This window comes from Choloepus didactylus, chromosome 4 (genome assembly GCF_015220235.1).
Source record: "Choloepus didactylus isolate mChoDid1 chromosome 4, mChoDid1.pri, whole genome shotgun sequence".
Taxonomy (NCBI): domain Eukaryota; kingdom Metazoa; phylum Chordata; class Mammalia; order Pilosa; family Megalonychidae; genus Choloepus; species Choloepus didactylus.
Window position 1 is genome coordinate 122,466,027 of NC_051310.1, and position 19,788 is coordinate 122,485,814.

A 19,788-nucleotide genomic window follows, 5' to 3' on the forward strand; every position below is an offset into this window, starting at 1 on the left:
CCAAAAATGATAAAGTCCAGAGAAGTGGCCACACCAAACTCTGAAGGTGCTACCACAGATGAGGCACAGGTATTGTGAGCTGCAGACAGGAATCAAAGTGTTAGCCTGGACTAAGTTCTGACACCTCTGTTGTCTAGACAGTATGATTTACACAGCCCAGATGGAGGTACTGTCCTTAACAATAAATGCTTGGGTTGGGTCAGGGTAGAAAATAGCCTGGCTACAAAGCAGGTGTGCAATAAGTGCTTGTTGATCAAACAAAGTTTCAAAGCTTCTCCAAGGTTCCCTCAAGCTTCTTGAAAAATGAAACTGTCTGAGCTGGCTGTGGGTAAGCCTGTACAAAACACACTTCTGCCCATAGGGCCATTCAGGCATGCCCATATGTATACTGGTCCAAACAGTTCATGGCATTCCTGATTAGGGAACAAGAAAGGAGACCGTATCGACATAGGTATAAAGGCCATCTGTATCTGGCAAACCCAGTTGGGGCCATGACTAGGCATCCTATTAACCAGCAAGGCCTGTTAGATGCCTCAGGGTAAAGCAAGCAAGAAGTTGACTACAGGAAAGCAGGGAAGCCAGGAAGGAGAAGGGAGGAGGACATGTCTAGACAGATAAATTCAAGCATGTGGGAGATAAGACTTAACAAGAGCAAACTACCACAAGACACTACTGCTGAGCAGCAGGCAAAGGCTGTTTGTTCTCTGCCTTGTTTCATAGGATGACTCTCTTCTGGTGTGTGGGAAGTTCTGAGCCTATAGGTACTGACCAATAAAATGAGATAGAAGTGAAAACTACAGGGAAAATCTGAACCAGAAGTACTGGACGAACTTGGAAACATCTTGCCCAAGCAGGAGAGAGACAGGGAGTAGAAATGTCTGCCTTTCTGGGGCAGAACAGTTAATGCATCCCTACTGAGCACACTTACCTCTGACTTGCTGTTCTAGACTAAGGATGACTGCCACGGCCTGATGAAGAATAAGGAGTTTTGTTTGGGGTTTTTCACTCTTTAAATGAAGCTGACACATCCGGCCAAGCTCTTTGAATGCCTCATTAATATCCCTCACGCGCAAGCGTTCTCTGGCATTGTTAGCCATCCGCCTTTCCTTCTCCCTTTCTATCTTCTGTTCTGGGTTCAAATCCTCATCTTCATTAGTACTGCTGTAAAAGAGAGCAACAACAGTGCCTATTAAGTTTCCTAATAAAGAAAGATATTTTTACTGTGCAAAATTATAAAGAATGGAAATGAAAATTACCTATAAATTTTACCAAAAGTAATAACAGCTATACTCAACATGATTGTGTATTTCTTTCCTTTCTCTCTTCATGCACATACACAGAGTTAATGTGATGCATAACTAAGCATCACTGGAATTACTGGGAGCTTATTAAAAACATAAAATCTCAGGTTCTATCCTAAACCTACTGAATCAGAATCTACATTTTAACAAAAGCCCCAGCTGATTATTATGCACATTAGAATTTGAGAAGCACTGTTCTAGTACACTAATGTATCATGATTTGATTAATCTATGCTTTCAAATATATTCTGGCAATCACCTGTTGAGAAAGTGGGAGAAGGCTTAAGACATGGATAGGGAGAAAAATCTCAGGAAATTATATTTTTTTGTTCCAGAGAGAAATATCATCATCAGTGGTGATGATTATAAAATAAGGGAGAACTGGAACTGTTTTTCTGAAGGACAAATTCACAAAAGGAATCTGAAGCCTTGAAAATATTCATTACCTCTTGATCAGCAACTCCACTTTAGAAATTCATCCTAAGGATATAATTAAAGATGTACATAGAAATTTATGTATGTAAAGGAAGCTGATCACAGAATTATTTAATTAGCAACAAATTGGAGTCCAATAATAGGAGATGGGTAAAATAATTCACGGTACATCTGTGAATTATTTTACCCATTATTCACAGAATACTATGCAGCCTCTAAAAATCAAGCTGCAGATTATTTTAAGTAAAAGAAGCCAGACACAAAAGACTGTACACTGAATGATTCATTCACATGAACTTCTAGAAAAGATAAAACTATGGTAACAAAAAGCAGATCAGTGGTTGCCAGCAGATAGGGTGGAGGTAACCTAACTGACTACAAAGGGGCATGAGGAAACTTTTTGGGGTGGTAGAAATATTCTATATTATATATGGTGGTAGTTCCATGACTATATATTTGTCAAAGGATAAAAACTACACATAAAATTGGTGAATTGTATTATATACAAATTAAACTTCAATACAACTGGTTAAAAAAAACATGCTGTACATACTATTTAGGGACAGGTGAAAATGTTAAAAATACATTGTTAAATGAAAGAAACTGAAATTACAAAACATTTGTCCAGTTGAATTCCAATTTGAAAAAAACGATATTCTTCAAAATTCTAGGTGGGGGCAGTTCTTTTTTTTTTGGTGTGATTTTCTGTATTTTCCAAATTTCTGCAATGAAAATGGACTACATAATCAGAAAAAACACTTGAGGGAGATGATTTGGTATAACTTTTAGAAAGTTCGATTTGTATTTCAGAAACAAATTAATTAGTAAAGTCTCTCAGAACCTTGAAATAATGTGCCCAAAAAATAGAGGTTTCACCTCTTCTCTAATACTTCGAGTAGTCTAATAAAGAATAAGTACAAAATAGGTTCTAACTAGCTAATTGTCAAGAATTATGTAAATATTCTTTTGATAATGGAGAATCACTTGCTCTTTGACTTTAAAGGGACCTCAAAGATCATCTAGTGCAAAGATTTCCTAAAGTGGCTACTCATAGCATCTCTAGGGGCACTTAAAAAATAGTGTCACAGGTCCCATTACCAGAGGTTCTGATTTTACTAAGTCTGGGTTGGGACCCAGGTACCACTATTTTTAAAATGTTCCAGGGGACTGAGCAGCAGGGTTGAGAAGTACTGCAAGACCTAGGGAAATCGGTGACCTCCCTGGGTTGCTGCAGCTAATTAGTGGCCGTATAAGGACAAGAACCAGGGTAGTGTTCCATGGAATCAAACTTACCCTGAAATTACCAACATCATAACAGCAACTATAACACCTTTACGTAGTGCTTACTTCATGCTAGAGTATGCAAAGGGCTGTGCATCCTTTTCAGTTGGTTCTCACCACAAACCTCTGATACAAAGTAGTATAATTCCCTTTTTATAGAGAAAGGAACTAAAGCTCAGAGAGCTTTAATAACTTGCCCAAGGGCTTTAGCTGGTCTGCGATGGAACCATGACTCAAACCCAGGTTAACTTTATTTTGTCCAAAGGCCATGCTCCTAACCTAGAGTACAACAACTCTCAGTTTCTGATGACCTGTAACAGGGGACAACAAACTATGGCCCTTGGGCTGGGCACATGTTTTTGGAAACAGCTTTATTGGAACACAGCCAACCTCATTTGTTTATATATTGTCTATGGCTGCTTTCAAGCTAGAAGGGCCGAGCTGAGTAGCTGTGATAGAGATCGTATGGTCCACAAAGCCTAAAATATTTTCTAGTTGTCCTTTTACAAAAAAAGCGTGCCAACCTCTGACCTATAAGATGAGAAGACAAGGAAAAGATGAAATAAGTTTTCACACTTAGAAAACTGCAAATTATTTCCCTTGAAACTCTATTTGAATAATAAAACAAAGAAAGAATTAAGATGCATCAAAGTAGTGGTTTCTGGATTCCCTGATCCAGTTTTTCACCTCCTCATGCCCCTGCACAGTTGAGTAAAATGCATATTAAAATGACAGTATTAGGATTTTAAGATTTCATTTTTCCCCCCAAGTAATGTCTAGGTGTTAAAAAAACTGAGAATGTCAAAAGGTATAAGACATCTTTTCAAATTTGTGAATGACAGAAAAGACCATGCTGGTTCTTTTAGTTATATCTACTATACAATCTCCTTTGCACCATAAGGAGATGCAACATTTTATACACAAATATCTTTGTGTGATACATACATGTGATGGCTAAGTTCACGTTTCAACTTGACCAGGTTATGGTGTCCAGTTGTTTGGTCAAGCAAACACTGGTCTGTTACTGGGAGGATATTTTGTGGATTTAAATCATCAATAAGTTGATTGCATGTATGGCTGATTACAAATACGATAAACTGAGGAAACTGCCTTCAACAATGAGAGATGTCTCGTCCAATCAGCTGAAAGCTTTCATAGGAGAAGTGATATCTCAGCAGTCAGAAGAGAGAATTTTTCTCTCTACTTCAGCCAGCCAGCTTCTCCTGGGGAATTCATCAAAAACCTTTATTGGAGTTACTGGTTTGCGGCCTTCCCTACAGAGTTTGAACTTGACCATCCCCACAGTCATGTAAGATGATTCTTATAAAAATCTCATAATATTTACATTGAATATATATATTTCCTGTCGGTTCTGTTTCCCTAGAGAATCTTAACTAATACAATACATACTATTGATATGTACCAAGAAACAGGATTTACCACAAATATACAAAATCATCTAATTTTAAGGTGGAAATAGAAGAAAAATATGAAGGAAGAATCTGGAAGTCACATGAAACTAATGGATTGTATGTTTATATCCACACTTCAAAGCAAAGTCAAGCCCAATTTTTAGTAAACCTTCCCTGACAACATTAGTCCACCTGGAATATTTCTTTTTTCAAATTATTGTTTAAAACAGGAGACAGTAAACTTTTTCTGTTAACAGCCAGACAGTAAATATTTTTAGCTTTGCAGGCCATATGACCTCAATTCCATTGCTGCAGTGCAAAAGCAGCCATAGGCAATACATAAATGAATAGGGGCATGACTGTGTTCTAATAAAACTTCATTTATATGAACCAGCAGCAGTCTGGTTTTTTGCCAACCCCTGGTTTAAGCCATACAATAGAGTCTTACCCTATACTGAGCCTTAAATTAATATACTCAAACATTTATTAATTGAATGCATCTAAATGTCTGTACCACACAATTTAATGTCATCTAATTGTCTTACAGATTGCTATCAACTTGAGGGCAAAGATGTAATTCTTTTTTATATGTAGTCCCTAAAATGGTTGGTATAGTGGAAAACAATTTTGGAGTTGGGCAAACCTCGGTTTGCATCCCATGTACTAGCTGGGCAAATTATTAAATTCTTCAAGCCTCAGTTTCTTCCTATGCAACCTTTTTAGGGATGCTCTGAGGATTAAATGAGATAACATAGTGGCATTTAATAAATGCAAGATGCCTTTCAGTTTTGCAAGTATTTTCACCCATGGTGAGTGCAGTTTAATACCTGGATGTTAACAAGTACCTTGTTCTGCCTCTAGATGAAACCTTGATATCTTTTTGGGAGGATTCATCATCTGATTTCATATCATCTGATGAAGGAGGTTCATGAAGGTTTTCATCCTTCTCTTTGTTTTCAGTCTTGATTTCTGTTGGAACAACAGTTCCAGACTGACTCTGCAAGCCACCTAAGAGGATAATGAAAAATAAATTATCAGACTCATTTATAAATTAGAACTAAGACTGTAAAGCTTTCTAGATGGTAAATATCCTTATTTGTTACAGGACTATGATGGAAATCTGAAGGTATGGGAAAGTACACTATTTAGAGCTGGCAAAAACATGGCCACAAACTTTAGAAAAAATGATTTCATAGCATCTGGATTTAAATGAACAAGCCTGATCCTGATGGCCAGTTTAATGTTCACTTTCAGGCACTATTAAACAAACTGAAAAAGGGATGAGTAACAAAGCATTTTTAGAAACTAACATTGGATACTACTAAAGTAAAGGAAATAAGCCTAATATTTTCCTGGATAAACACAATAAAACAGGTGTCATGGCTAAATATTAGGAAATTTACTTCAGCTATTAGCTATATATTTGTACTTATTTATAAGCTCTATTATAGTATTCATCACAGTTTTGCTTTTTATCAGAATTGTCTGTCTCTCCAATTAAATTATAAGCTTCTAAAAATGGCTACTATCATTGAGAACACTCAACATATTTTAAAATACATTTCTTATCACTTTTAGGGACCATGAAAGTTCACTGATGTGGATCATTAAAAAAAGAGACACATGAAGGAAGTAGGAGCAAGAAGATGGTTAGTAAATAACTGATACCCATTAATAAATATACATATTTGGCCCAGCCAAATAGGCCAACTGGAACCCTAAATATCTACCCCCCAACATTCATGTAAGACAATTCTTTTATCTCATAATATTTACATTATATATAAATATCTTCTGTCAAATATATGATATATATATGGTTCCTGTCAAACACTACTGTTTGAATTCCCTCAGTTAAGATGACACCTGTCAATCTTGCTGGAGAAAGGTGATGTTGTTCCAAATGATATCTCTAACTGTATTACTGATGAAAACCATCAATATAGTTACCTCGATAATTTTCTTGTGTTTTATGATTCAGGTCTGTGCTTGAAGCAGTGACTGCACTGGACAGGACTGAATGATTGCCATTGAGACTGACAGAGTCTTCCCGATGAGTTCCAACCTAAAGTTTAAAACCGAAAAAAGTCAAGATATTTCAAATTCTTTTGCGGAGATTAACAGAGAAAACAATATGACTCATCTCAACCTAACAATTTGTTTTTGTATGACACTTTTCTGTTTTTGGGATGTGTATGTGTTTTGGTGGGAATTTCAAAAGACTTAGTAGTAGTACTCCTTTTGAACCAAACCAAAATGTTACTTCTTAAAAAAGTGAAAATTCTAACTTTCAAATTTTATATCCCACAGAGGGTTGTTGTGAGAAGCAAATGAACTAACAGATAAAGTGCTCTGTAAGTCATAAAGCACTACATGTTATAGAGTCTATTAATGATCCTAAATAATCTATCTAAAAACCTATCCAAAAAATACCTAAATACATTAAAGTATGCATGAACTTGCATTTAACAAAAGACTGCTACATCTCTAGTAACAATCGTAGATATCTACATTTTGGTGCAACCCCTACCCTGCCCCCCACTACACAGCATTTTGTTTTTCCTTCCTCTAACCATCTCTACTCAAAATTTTTAAGAGTGGCAAAAGCAATTAAAAAACTTAAAACAAAACTGCATGATAAGGCAATAAAAATGCCATATATTTTTATTCTTATCTTTAATCAAACTTATACAAGTCACAGTTAACCTGAAATGGAAAGTGAGATATCAAACACACCAAGCATTTAGCTATTGCAGTATTTTTAGAAAACTGGTTACAGATGAAGCTTTTTATGAGAATAGTATCAGATGTATGAACTAGAAGATTAAGCCTATAATTAAATAGGTTTATTGCCTGGAGTTATACATGAGAACTACGGTTTTTCAATAAATCCTTCAATCCTAGTAAACTGCTGAGCTTTGAATCCCTCTTGAGTAATTAATATACCTTTTATCTTTCATGACTTAGTAAGGGGATTTACCTTAAGAAATACCTCTCTATCCAAGTTTATCCTGTGAGCTAAACCAGAAGTACAGAAGGAAGTACAGACAGAATTGAAGCAAAGTTTTACCCAATACAGGTCATTTGGTATTAGACCTGATTAGAATATATCAGCCTTCCACCACATTTTTAAAGGAATGTTTGTCTTCGACTCTGATTCTTTATCTTTAAAGTTTTAAAAAAAAAACAAAACATTTAATGGATTCTACTCTAATATACATATTTCAGAGTACACACACACACACACACACACACACACACACACTCTGAAAATGACCTGAGGATCAATCATTGCTGGGGATTATTTATGTCACTGTTCCCTTGAATATTCAAACATCTTCAACCCTTTTTCTAAATCACACAATTACATCATGCATTAGGGTGGGTCATAAAATGTTAAAACTGAGAAGGACCAGGGAAACTATGGCAAACTTCCATTTCTCTTCCCACTTCTGAAACCTTCTATAAGCCTCCAGATTTCCCCCAAAAGCAACACTCTACAGAACTGAACCTAATAAAGATAAGTATCAGTTAAGAAGTAGACTGTGAAAATTTTATTCAAGAGAGAAAATTATTTTTCAAATGTTTCATAAAATTATGTCAAAAGTACCCTGATCCTGTTTATTTTTAATACAAGGGTGCTTTCTTGTTAGCTATGAATTACTCAATATTCTATGAGGAAAATCAGCTCAATCACACATTTTAAAGAAAATAGATTTGGTATAAACACTACATAGCTGCAAATTCTTTGGAGCCTTAGAAGCCCAGGCCTATTCTGAAGATAAAATATATAATGAGAACAATTTTGCCTGGCTGAGGATATTATTGCATGATAAAGTAAAAGCTGAGATATCTATGTTTGCACCCATAATGTGGACTTAAAGACCTATGAATTTTGGTAATATAAGCTAGCTTTGTTCTTACCTAGTATTTTAAACTATCACACCAAATAATTTAAAAGAAAATAGACTTGTAAAATATAAACTTTTAAACATATGCATATTTGCTATGTATTATACCTATTATACATATGAAACTCATTTTACAGACATCTGTAAGATAATACCATTGAACAATAACCAACTGAAATTTCACTCATTTAATTTCTGCTGAATTTTGATTTCTATTTCACTAATATAAATAATTATTTGATTTTCTGAAGTTCAACTAATAAAAATGTTCTATCACCTCCTTTCTGATGAAAGGCTTGGCAGACATAGGGTCATTAACTAAATGATAAATCTTAGGGATCTAGCTTTCCCTTAAGGAAAATCAGAAGTGTTGCTGGATTTGTTTGGGGACAAACCTGCCAGCAACTAATTTTGCCTTTGTGGAATATTACAAACTAAGTATTTTATCACACTAACTTACATTATTGGCTTCTAAAAGAAAAAAAGTTAATTGGCACACACAGCTTTAAAAAGTCTGGAGTTTTTCATCTTAATGGAGTTAGCAGGAGCTTTTTCTTTGTAATTTGATTCTCCTGCAAATGGCTCTCATATTTTCTGGAGAATCTGACTTTCACAGTTCTTCTTATAATTCTCTTTAACCCTTGCTTGCCCTGGCTCTCACATGCTCCCTTTAATCTGTAGCTCCACATTCAAATGACTGTCCACACACACAACAGGTGTATAAACAGTTCTTTGTCTGAGCTCAAGGCCTGTGGAGCCAGCTAGATAGGACCCTGTTTCAATTGTTCATCTCGTTAGCATACAGCTGACAGAAGGCTGCTGTTGGGGGAGTAGCAGGGAAAGGCAAACCAAACCCCTCTGCCTGCTATGCTCTACATTTCAATTATTATAAAGGGCTTCATTTCAGAATAAAAGGACCATCCCATTAAATGACATCACCCTGCATTCTGAATGGTCACAATCTGTGTTTGCCCTTACTTTTGTGGGAGCACCCAAAAGGGACTTGTATGCATTTAATTCAACCAATAGTTTTAGCACTATAATGGAAAAATGTTAAATCTAATTAATTGATGAGTAAGAGGTCTTGTGAATTAAGGGACAGACTGAAAAGTACTCAGTACAAATTCCTGATTCTGAATTCTAGCCTAGTATGTTCAATTTGTACTGTTCACTAAATACTAATGATTTAAATTAAACAGTATCAATATATAAACTGATTAAAGGATCTTTCTGTACTGTCAACTTCCAGATATTCTGTTTTACCTGGGGAAAAAAAGGGTTTCATAGACAAACTTGGTAGTATTCTATTTGATATGGCTCCTTTTAAGTAAGATTTTCGTAAATAAATAGCAACTATATTTTTTAAAATTAGAAAAAATTTGCCATCATGAACAATTTTGAATTATAAAAATGTTACCAGTATCCTTAAACAGTACTATAAAATGGTCTTAAAGAGGAAAGTATGCTTCTGTTTTGGAAAAAAAATTGCCTCATTTGGGAAAAAATTGGTTAAAAAAAGTAAAACAGCAATTATCTTTATATTCAGCTGAAAACTATATCCACAATTTTTGCAACATACAGAGACAATCTATAGTACTAAAATTGAATATTTTCTAAATAGGTTAAAATAATTCCAAATTTATTTTTGATAAGTGATAAAAATGCTGAAATAATTTTGAATAAAATATCACCCTATTTGCCAATTAGTCTTTAGTAATTTAATTTTAAATCTCTTAGAATTAAGTAAAATATAGTTTCTCTAATTGCTTTAGAATTTAGAAAACAGACATGATTTGTATTTTTAAATTATCATATAGGGTAGCTTTAAATTCTATGATTTAACATTGCTTACTCTGCTCTTGTAAAAGCATACTATCTCCAACTACAGCTTAAACAACAAAACTCCTAAGGAATACTAAAAAATAATTGGGACAAATGCCTGCACTAAATTTCCTGTAACAATGAAATCAAAAGAACTCATGGATGGAATTTTATCCTGTACCATAAATCAGAAACTCTTTTAGATGTGCATCAAGCTTCCATTAATACAAAAAGCATCTAATCTCACTTGCTTTGGTTTGAAGTTGAAATCACTGAGGAACAACTGAGTACTTCCCACTAAAGATAAAAGTGCTGCCATGGAGCTATCTTATTGGGCTGAGGTATTTGGACATTACAGCTGTAAACAGAGGTGATTTACAGTAACTTTATACTGCTGAGGCCCTTCGTAATGTCCAAATGAAATTAACAGTTCCATTCATTATCAGTTTTCCACTTAATACCAATTTTTCCTTTCTGTCGGCAGTTTATTCCAAAAGTTTATTCTTATACTAAACAATGAGAGCACAACTGAAGGCCAATGCTGATACTTCAATAGTTCTAAAAAATCATGATTTTATATTTTAAAATTTAAATGATGCTTCAATATCCTATACTAATAAGAGTGTTTGATAAAAAGTCTTAAATTTCATGTTTCCCTTTGGCAAAATATTGATGGGGAGTAGGAAATTAAGTAAATAGAAATGTTAACCCCATTCAAATACAAGAACAAATATTAAATCTATGCCAGACTAGGTATACTGATTATATAAAAAGAAGCAGGAATTACCCATTTCCTAGTTTCTTTTCCCAATATAATAATCTTTAAGGAAATTTAATTTTGAATATATTAGGTACTCAAAATATCTTAAAAGGCTTCTGTGATAGAAACTTCATTTAATTCTAAACTTTGATGCTAGTCAAGTGGGTTCATTAGAAGAAACAATTAAAAAATAAGACTTTTAATACCGACTCCTAGTAACATACATTTTTGGCAGGAGATAGTCTTCTCATGTCCTTGGTGTGAAATATAAAAATATTTTCTGGAACAATTAAAATATACCAGACAATTATTTCAACTACAAGCTAAGAACATGGATCTCTTACAAATTAAAACCATTGGCTATGGATGACCATGCTGGAATAACCCTATTACAATTAAAAACATTGTAGACAAAGCATCTCAATAATGCAGCTATTTCCATGACCAAGGACACTATTTTGGTTCACTTGTCCATGTACAATTTACACAAGCAACCTTTACAGAATACTTGTTTGCACTGGAGGCAAAGGACAGAGCTGTCTATCACTTTTACCCTGCCCTCAGCTCTTAGCTATTCTTCCACTCCCAGTGGTTCATCCCGGTTCACCTCAAATATTTCAGCAAAACCCTAAATTATTCATTAAAATAAGCAAAAGGTTATAGGCTATAAAAAATAGTTTGCTACTCCCTCTTTTCTGCACTGGGAAGCCAATTTATGTTCTAAATCAGCGATGGGCAAACTGCAGTTCATAGGCCAAATCTGGTCCCATTTTAAAAATAAAGTTTTACTGGAACACAGCCATGCACATTCATTTTTATATTGTCAGTGGCTGCTATCATGTTAAAATGGTAGTTAGGTAGTTGAGACAGAAACCACGTTCTCAAAGCTGAAAATATTTACTATCTAGCCTGCACAGCAAGTTTGCCAACCTCAGTACAAACTTCCAGGGAGGAAAGCTATATCATCTTTAAGTCCTGCAATTAGGATGATGACCTATAGTATATAGTAATGTCTACTAGAACAAAATTCCCTTACAACAGATATTTTATTTGAATATTCTGTGGAGTTCCTGTAAATAATATTTAAGTTTATCAGAATAATTCCAATCTCTGCAGGAAATAAATCAATAGAATGAAAACTAAATATTTTTGAAAGAAATTTCACTTGCCATCTTGATCAGGGTGGGGCTTAGCTAATAGCTTTTTATTTTGAGGTAAGAAATATTTGCATTTCCAGCTCTGCGAAGTATTAGTGATTGAGTCCGGATGGAGGGAGGATAGCAGATGATGTCTGGCAGACTTTTACCAGATGTCTGCAATCTAAGAAAGTTGTAAGAACTAAAAAGAAGACTTTGTTGACCCATTGAGTGATTGCCTGGCCTCAGTTGCTGTGATATGGTTTCTGCTGCTCAGACTAAGCCAGACTCATCTCAGGTTTCAGAAGATCTTTTTTCTAGACCACTGAGATTTTTCCTTTTAAAGAATATTTCTGGTAGCTCTTTTGTTGATGTTCTGAAGTAGGCAACATATTCCTACAGGATTTAGTAGGAGCTACTTTCTTAATTAAAAACTTTAAGGCAATATCTAATGAAACAGTTTTTTCCCCTACAAGTCCTTTAAAAGTGTTCTAGGTTTTGACATGGCTTTGGAGGACAGAATATTTGAAAAATTTCTTTGCATATCAAGGCATATTCAAAGTTGATAAAGATAATGTCTGAAAGAAGGAAGTTCCATTTCATACAAACTCTACATTTAATTGGGAGGAGCTAGAAGTATATCAAACATTTTAGGTCAGAGGTTCATAAAATTTTGTAGCACATAATTTAGAATAGGAGCAGTGAGATAGTAACAGTGAATAATTTTTAAAAAATGATTAAGGTGAAAAATAAATCCGATGATTGGTTTTTCCATTTCTGCAAAGTAAGCTGTGAAATTTTGACTGGGATTGCACTGATTCTGTCAACAAATTGGGTAGAACTGACCTCTACTAGATTTAGTCTTCCAATCCATGAACATGGTATGTCCTTCCATTTATTCAGGTCTTCCTTCATTTCTTTTAACCATGTTTTATAGTTTTCTGTGTATAGATCTTTTATATCCTAGGTTAAACTTATTCCTAGATATTTCTTGTAGTTGCTATTGTAAATGTAATTTTTGTCTTGATTTCCTCCTTACTAGTGTACAGAAACACTACTGATTTTTCCCTATTGATCTTGTATCCCACCACTTTGCTGAACTAGTTTATTAGCTCTAGTAGCTTTGTTGTAGATTTTTCAGAAATTTCTAAACCTGGTGTCACATCATTTGCCAACAGTGAAAGTTTAATACTTCCTTTCCAATTTGGATGCCTTTCATTTCTTTTTCTGGCCTAACTGCTCTAGCTACAACTTCCAGTACAATGTTAAACAATAGTGGTGAGAGTGGGCATCATTGTCTTGTTCCAGGTCTTACAGGGAAAGTGTTCAGTCCTTCAGCATTGAGTACAATGTTAGCTGTGGGTTTTTCATATATGTCCTTTACTGTATTGAGGAAGTTTCTTTTTATTCCTCTCTTTCGAAGTGTTTTTATCAAGAAAGGATGCTGGATTTTGTCAAATGTTTTTCTGTGTCAATCTAGATGATCATATGGTTTTCCTCTTTAATTTGTTAATGTGGTATATTACATTAATTGATTTTCTTGTGTTGAACTACCCTTGCATTTCTGGGATAAAGCTCACTTGATCATGGTGTATAATTCTTATAATGTACTGTTGGATTTATTTGCAAGTATTTTGTTGAGAATTTTTGCTTCTATATTCATTAGAGAAATTGGTCTGTAGTTTTCTTTTCTTGTACTATCTATTCAGGCTTTGGTATTAGGGTATTGTTGACTTTACAGAATGAGTTAGGTAGTATTCCCTCCTCTTCAATTTTTTGGAAGAGCTTGATTAATTCTTCTTAGAATGTCTTGTAGAATTCACCTGTGAGGCCATCTGGTCCTGTGCTTTTACTTTTTGTGAGGTTTCTGATAACCATTTCAATCTCTTTACTTGTGATTGGTTTGTTGTGGTCTTCTGTTTCTTCTAGAGTCAGCATAAGATGTTCATGTGTTTCTGGGAAGCCGTCCATTTGATCTAAGTTGTCTAGTTTGTTGGCTCATGGTATCCTCTTATGATCTCTTTTATTTCTGTGGGGTCAGTAATAATGCCCCATTCTCATTTCTGATTTTATTTGCATCTTCTCTCTTTTCTTTGTCAGTATAGCTAAGGGTTTGCCAAATTTTTGATTTTCTCAAAGAACCAACTTCTGGTTTTGTTGATTATTATTTTTCATATTCTCAATTTCACTTACTTCTTCCCTAATATTTGTTGTTTCTCTATTTTTGTTTGCTGTGGTGTTAGTTTGCTCTTCTTTTTCCAGTTCCTCCAAGTGTGCAGTTAGGTCTTTGATATTAGCTCTTTCTTCCTGTTCAATGTAGGAGTACAGGGCCATAAATTTCTCTCTCACATCTATGGTGATGTTCTGTCCCATTCAACTGAGACAGAACAATATCTTCAACAAATGGTGCTGGGAGAACTGGACATCCCTATCCATATACAAAACTTAACTCAAAATGGATCACAGACATTAGAGCTATGATCATAAAACTCCTAGAAGAAAATGTAGGGAGGCATCTTAAAGATGCTTTGATAGGAGGTTGTTTTTGGCCTCAAATCCAAAGAACAAATGCAATCAAAGAATAAATAGATAAATCGGATCTCCTCAAAATGGAACACTTCTGTGCTTCATAGGACTTTGACAAGAAAGTAAAAATGCAGCCTACTCAGTGGTAGGAAATATTTGGAAACTACATATCTGATACGGGTTTAATGTCCAAAATATATAAAGAAATGCTACAACTCAAAAATAAGAAGAAAAACAACCCAATTTAAAATGGATAAAAGACATGAATAGACACTTTTCCAAAGAGGGAATACAAATGGCTAAAAAGCATTTGAAAAGATGCTCAACATCACTAGCTTATTAGCGAAATGCAAATCAGAACCCCAGTGAGATATCATTTCACACCTACTAGACTGGATATTACATATAAAAAAACAAACCCAAGAAAACTACAAGTGCTGGAGAGGATGTGGAGAAACAAGACACTTATTCACTGCTGGTGGGAATATAGAATGGTGTAGCTGCTCTGGAAGGCAGTTTGGTGGTTCCTGGGGAAGCTAAGTATAGAACTGCCATATCATCCTGCAATTCCATTACTAGGTATATACTCAGAAGAACTGAAAGCAAAGATGCAAATAGACATTTACACACTGATGTTTATAGTGTATTCCTGATTGCCAAAAGGTGGAAACAGCCCAAGGGTCTGTGAGTGGATAAACAAACTGTGGTATATACATACGATGGAATATTATTCAGCCATAAGAAGGAATGGTCTCCTGATGCATGCAACAACATGGAGGAGCCTTGAGGATATTATGTTGAGTGAAATAAGCCAGACAAAAGGACAAAACAATGTCTCACTAATATGAACTAATTATAATGAGTGAAATCTGGGAGTTAAAATCTAGAGTACAGGTTACTAGAAAGTGAGTAGAGAATGGGTAGATGATGCTTAAGTTGTACAGAATGTTTAATGACGTTGATTGCAAATGTTCGGAAATGGATAGAGGTGATGGTAGCACAATACTGTAAGTGTAATTAACAATGCTGAGTGTGAATATAGTTAAAAGGGGACATCGAGGGCCATGTGTGTCACTACAGGGAAAGCTAGAGGATAAAACATGGGACTGTATAACATAGCAAAATCTATTGTGGATGATGACTGTGTTTAATTGTACAAATATAAGGAAGTTCTTATCTAGTCATTATTCCAAATGAGAATCACTAGTATTTCAAAAAATAATTATTAATATTCTATTTTCCATTCATACCCATGACATCTTCTTAGTCTTATACTATTAAAATTATTTATTACTACTATGAAGAATATATGTGCTTTATAATTTATCAAGTCTTCACATATACTAGCTTATCAATAGCAACAAAAACTAATTTAAAGAGCCTGAATTCCAAGTTTTTGACTTTTTTTTCCTTTAAAAAAGGCTGGTTGTTAAGACATGCAGGCATCTAACGTCTTGCAAGTTACTGAAAATACTTGGGTTTTTAGGAAAGCAGGTAGCCTTGTTTGATGTTTACTTCAGTGGCTCCAAAATAAATATAAATAGCTATCTGACATGTGAATGTGAAAATGTGGAATCAATCCTATTTACAGAATACAATCCTTCAGCATTTGAGGCACCTAATTATTTTGATGATGGGTGAGTTTTAGAGCCTTTATCACAAGGCTTATAATGAGGAATCTGTTTCATAGGAGAATGTTTTGTAGCAATCAATGAACCTTAAAAACCATGCCATAAATATGTAAGCACATGGCCTAAGTTAAAGAGTAGGTTCAAAAAGAGCTTCATTCCTTTAAAAGACAATTTGGATAAAAAATAATATAAGATATTTAACATTTTTTTTGGTGTGCATGGCTGTAGAATTCTACTTTTAATTCCTTCTAAAGAAGGTAATTACCATGTTTTTAAAAAGATGGATTGAATTATTTCATTCTCCTTGGGGATTAATCTGAAATTGTTCCCTTTCACTGTTGCTCAAATTATAAGCTGTTCTTAAACCTACTTCCCATTTTTTTTCATCGAGTATAAAGTTTTAATTTGGACCTGTACAAATTAGGGTTCATATTCCTTCTGCTACTGACAGCTGGTTGCAAATTTAATAAACAGCTTTTCTATAGCAGAACCCTTGAAATTCAGTCCTGATTTACCATTTTTACCATTCAGACTTCTATACACTACATCAATACAAAAATTGTTCTGCCAATTATTATACATCTGGAAAAAATCCAAGTATAAGCTAAAATGGTCTCTGTAGAAAGTCTCTGCTTTTTGCACATGGTCACAGCAGGATTTACGGGCCAATACTTAGCCAATGACCAAGCCCAAGACAGTAAAGGTAATTCTTAAATCTACTCTTTAATTTCCTTTAAAAAGGAAATATTCTTTTCCCCAAAGATTCCAGGATGTGGAAAACACAAGCAGGTGAGTTATCTCCAGTCTATTTCCCAGAATCATTTTACTTGGCAGAAACTGAGGTACAATGAGCATACCTTCTTTTGGTTTGTAGTTGCATGCTACCTTGGGGTTATAAAGACCATGAAACACATTTAGGATAATAAATTTTAGGAATTATTATAAAAAATTAGTTCTACTTTACCACTGAAGCTGATCGACTGCTTGTAACAAGGCTGGATCCTCCGTAGTTTGAATTGAGGTTTCCAATTGGTGTATTATGGGATGGTCCCAATAAACTGTGTATATCACTGTGACCAGAAGGCAAACTGGTAGAAGGTCCCACAGCATGGTTTCGCAGTACATGGATAGCATCATCCAGTCTGTCTAAACGATCCTCCATTCGAGACTGCTGCAGGGATTCAAAAAAAAAAAGAGGTTACTGTCGATGTCTATTAAATTCATTAAACTGCTATGGCTTCTACTTTGGGATAATGTAAGACAGCAAGTGAAATGGAACATCAAGTGGCTTAAAAGCAACTATCGGTACATAAATCAACAAAAATGGAAACCCTATCTGTAAATTATGCTAAATAAACAAAGTCTCAGAAACAAATCACTGCTTAAAATGAATTTAACAATCTACCATGAGATTATTTCTTTTGGCTTCTATGAAAGGTGATGGCCACTGTGTCCGATAATCAATTATAGTCAATAAAAAAGGACAACCTGTATTTTAATATTGATTCTTAGAAATAGTAGCAATTTGAGGTAGGTTCCTCAAATCCATCAAGTTAAAACTGCAATTTTGTTTCAAGTGAATTAATCATAACCATTTTAAATTGTGAACACATCCAAATATACTCTTTGACAAAACTGAGGAAATGACATTGTCTCTTTGTGGATACACACATGCCCCTATACACAAACATATTAGAATTTTTAAAATCAAAAGCACATGCCAGTAGAGCTCTTTTAAAAAAAATCATTCTTGACAACATAAAAGAACAAAAGTCTATTCTTATATACTGCTACAAAAACTGAAATGGTGTATTGATTTTAAAAGACTTTGGAGTCTGTAGAGCTTGAAAATTTTAAATGGATAATGGGAAGTATAATTAACTGAAACACACAAAAAAGGCACCATCTAAAAGAAATAGTACCTCACAGACATCCTTTAAGAAGGACATTGCATCTTGCAAATGCTCGTGAAGTTGCTGCTCAACTCGATTTTTCTGGCAAAGTCAAGACAGAACAGGAGGCAAAGCACAGGTTAAGATTAACTCCAAAAGAGATGAGGAAATAGCTGATGTGCATGTCAGCATAAAATGTTAGTAAAGTTAACGCGGAGACCTGAGAGAACTACTTGTATTAAGGTATGAGAAGGCTGAGACTTAACAGTGAAGTTGTAAGGTTAGCATTTAAACAGCACACATTGCTTATATTTGCTTACAAAATATGTGAGAAGAAAATTTTCCTTTAAAATGTTCTGTTAGTCACAGAAAAAGAAATTTTCTATTTGCAACCTGGAATGACTGAATGATAAGCAAGGATGATTCCATCAAATAATCCTTATTTTTTTTTAAACTTTATAATTTTGTGTTAGAATAAGCATAGAAAAGCAACAGTAGTTAACATTCTACCACAAATTCTTCATGCTCAGTACCTAAGAAGGCTCCTTTATTATACTGCCTTGTTTTTGTTAAATAAACGTTTTGGCTTGAACAATTTGCAAAGGCACTCTTTTTATTTGTAGAAAGATATGAGTAACAAAACTCTTCACAACAAAAATAATTGATATTACATTAAAAAATTTCAGTGAAAATGTAATAAACTATGTACAACATCATCACATGAGAAAGAGTAAAGTACAATCATTTTGAATTGCTGGATTAATTTTCCTTTCTTTTCTGGTCTCTCTTTTTTACAATTTAAGTTTCTTCTTATATGCAGACAGAAAACTATACAAAAATTTAGCTCTAGATTTGTCAGTCAAAGAAACAGAAATTCCTAAACACTATTTTAATACCAGCTGTCTTGAGACCAGAAGCCTGATGTCCCAAAGAACAGATGGCAAAAGGCACACCCAATGTATCCTACATTGTTCAACAAAAATCAACCCATTTGTTAGCAAAGAATTCATGTGTAATGCTATCCTACTGTTTCTTCATTGTAATGCAAGATTTACTGAAAAACGAACTCCAAACCAACAGATAAAAGTGACCTGTATGTTTCTAAGAGGCTCTTACCAGGGAGTGGAGGGAGTTTTCATAGCTTGGGGATGCAGGAGCTTGCCCTCCAGATCTAGGCCACTGACCAGCACCTGTTAAAACAAAACCCAAAAGCATCTATACACCTGGGTTAACTCAGTGATCTCAAAAATGTTCAGAAGGAAAAGGTAAAGATATTAAAAAATGTAAACACCATTTATGTGCAAATTTTTTGTTCAGCCTTCAGCATAATATTGGTTAGTTATGAAGACCACACATTTTAAAAATTATGTTCCTTATTAATACTGCAAGGAGTTGAGAAAACAGAAAAAAAAAACCTGAACTTTAAGACATAACTACTTTTATGTTTGCATATTCTTCAGACTTTGTCCATAGGTATACATATCCTGAGCAAATGCACTTATGACATAATTTTGCATTCCGCCCCCCATTGTTTTAATAAGGGTCTTTATGAAAATGCTATTAATGACTACACAATATACATCTGATTTGCTACAATCAAAATTTGCTTGACCATTACCTCACTGCATGTAATTTGGTTGCTTTAAATTATTTGGCTATTATGAATAATGGTAGAGTAAACA

At 34.4% G+C, this 19,788-nt stretch overlaps 1 protein-coding gene across 4 annotated transcripts in view; it reads right to left on the bottom strand.

Annotated features, from left to right (window-relative positions):
* TCF12 (transcription factor 12) overlaps nucleotides 1-19,788 on the bottom strand; it is a 500,835-nt gene that overhangs the window by 32,132 nt on the left and 448,915 nt on the right. For 2 of the 4 annotated variants that reach the window (XM_037833866.1, XM_037833869.1), the window contains 6 exons: nucleotides 19,223-19,296; nucleotides 18,137-18,208; nucleotides 17,179-17,385; nucleotides 6,380-6,494; nucleotides 5,275-5,437; nucleotides 929-1,161 (listed from right to left, as the gene is read on the bottom strand). In XM_037833866.1, the coding sequence (XP_037689794.1) occupies nucleotides 929-1,161; nucleotides 5,275-5,437; nucleotides 6,380-6,494; nucleotides 17,179-17,385; nucleotides 18,137-18,208; nucleotides 19,223-19,296 (864 nt within the window). The remainder of the gene's footprint in view (nucleotides 1-928; nucleotides 1,162-5,274; nucleotides 5,438-6,379; nucleotides 6,495-17,178; nucleotides 17,386-18,136; nucleotides 18,209-19,222; nucleotides 19,297-19,788) is intronic. The other 2 variants (XM_037833867.1, XM_037833870.1) reach the window with 1 other exon arrangement.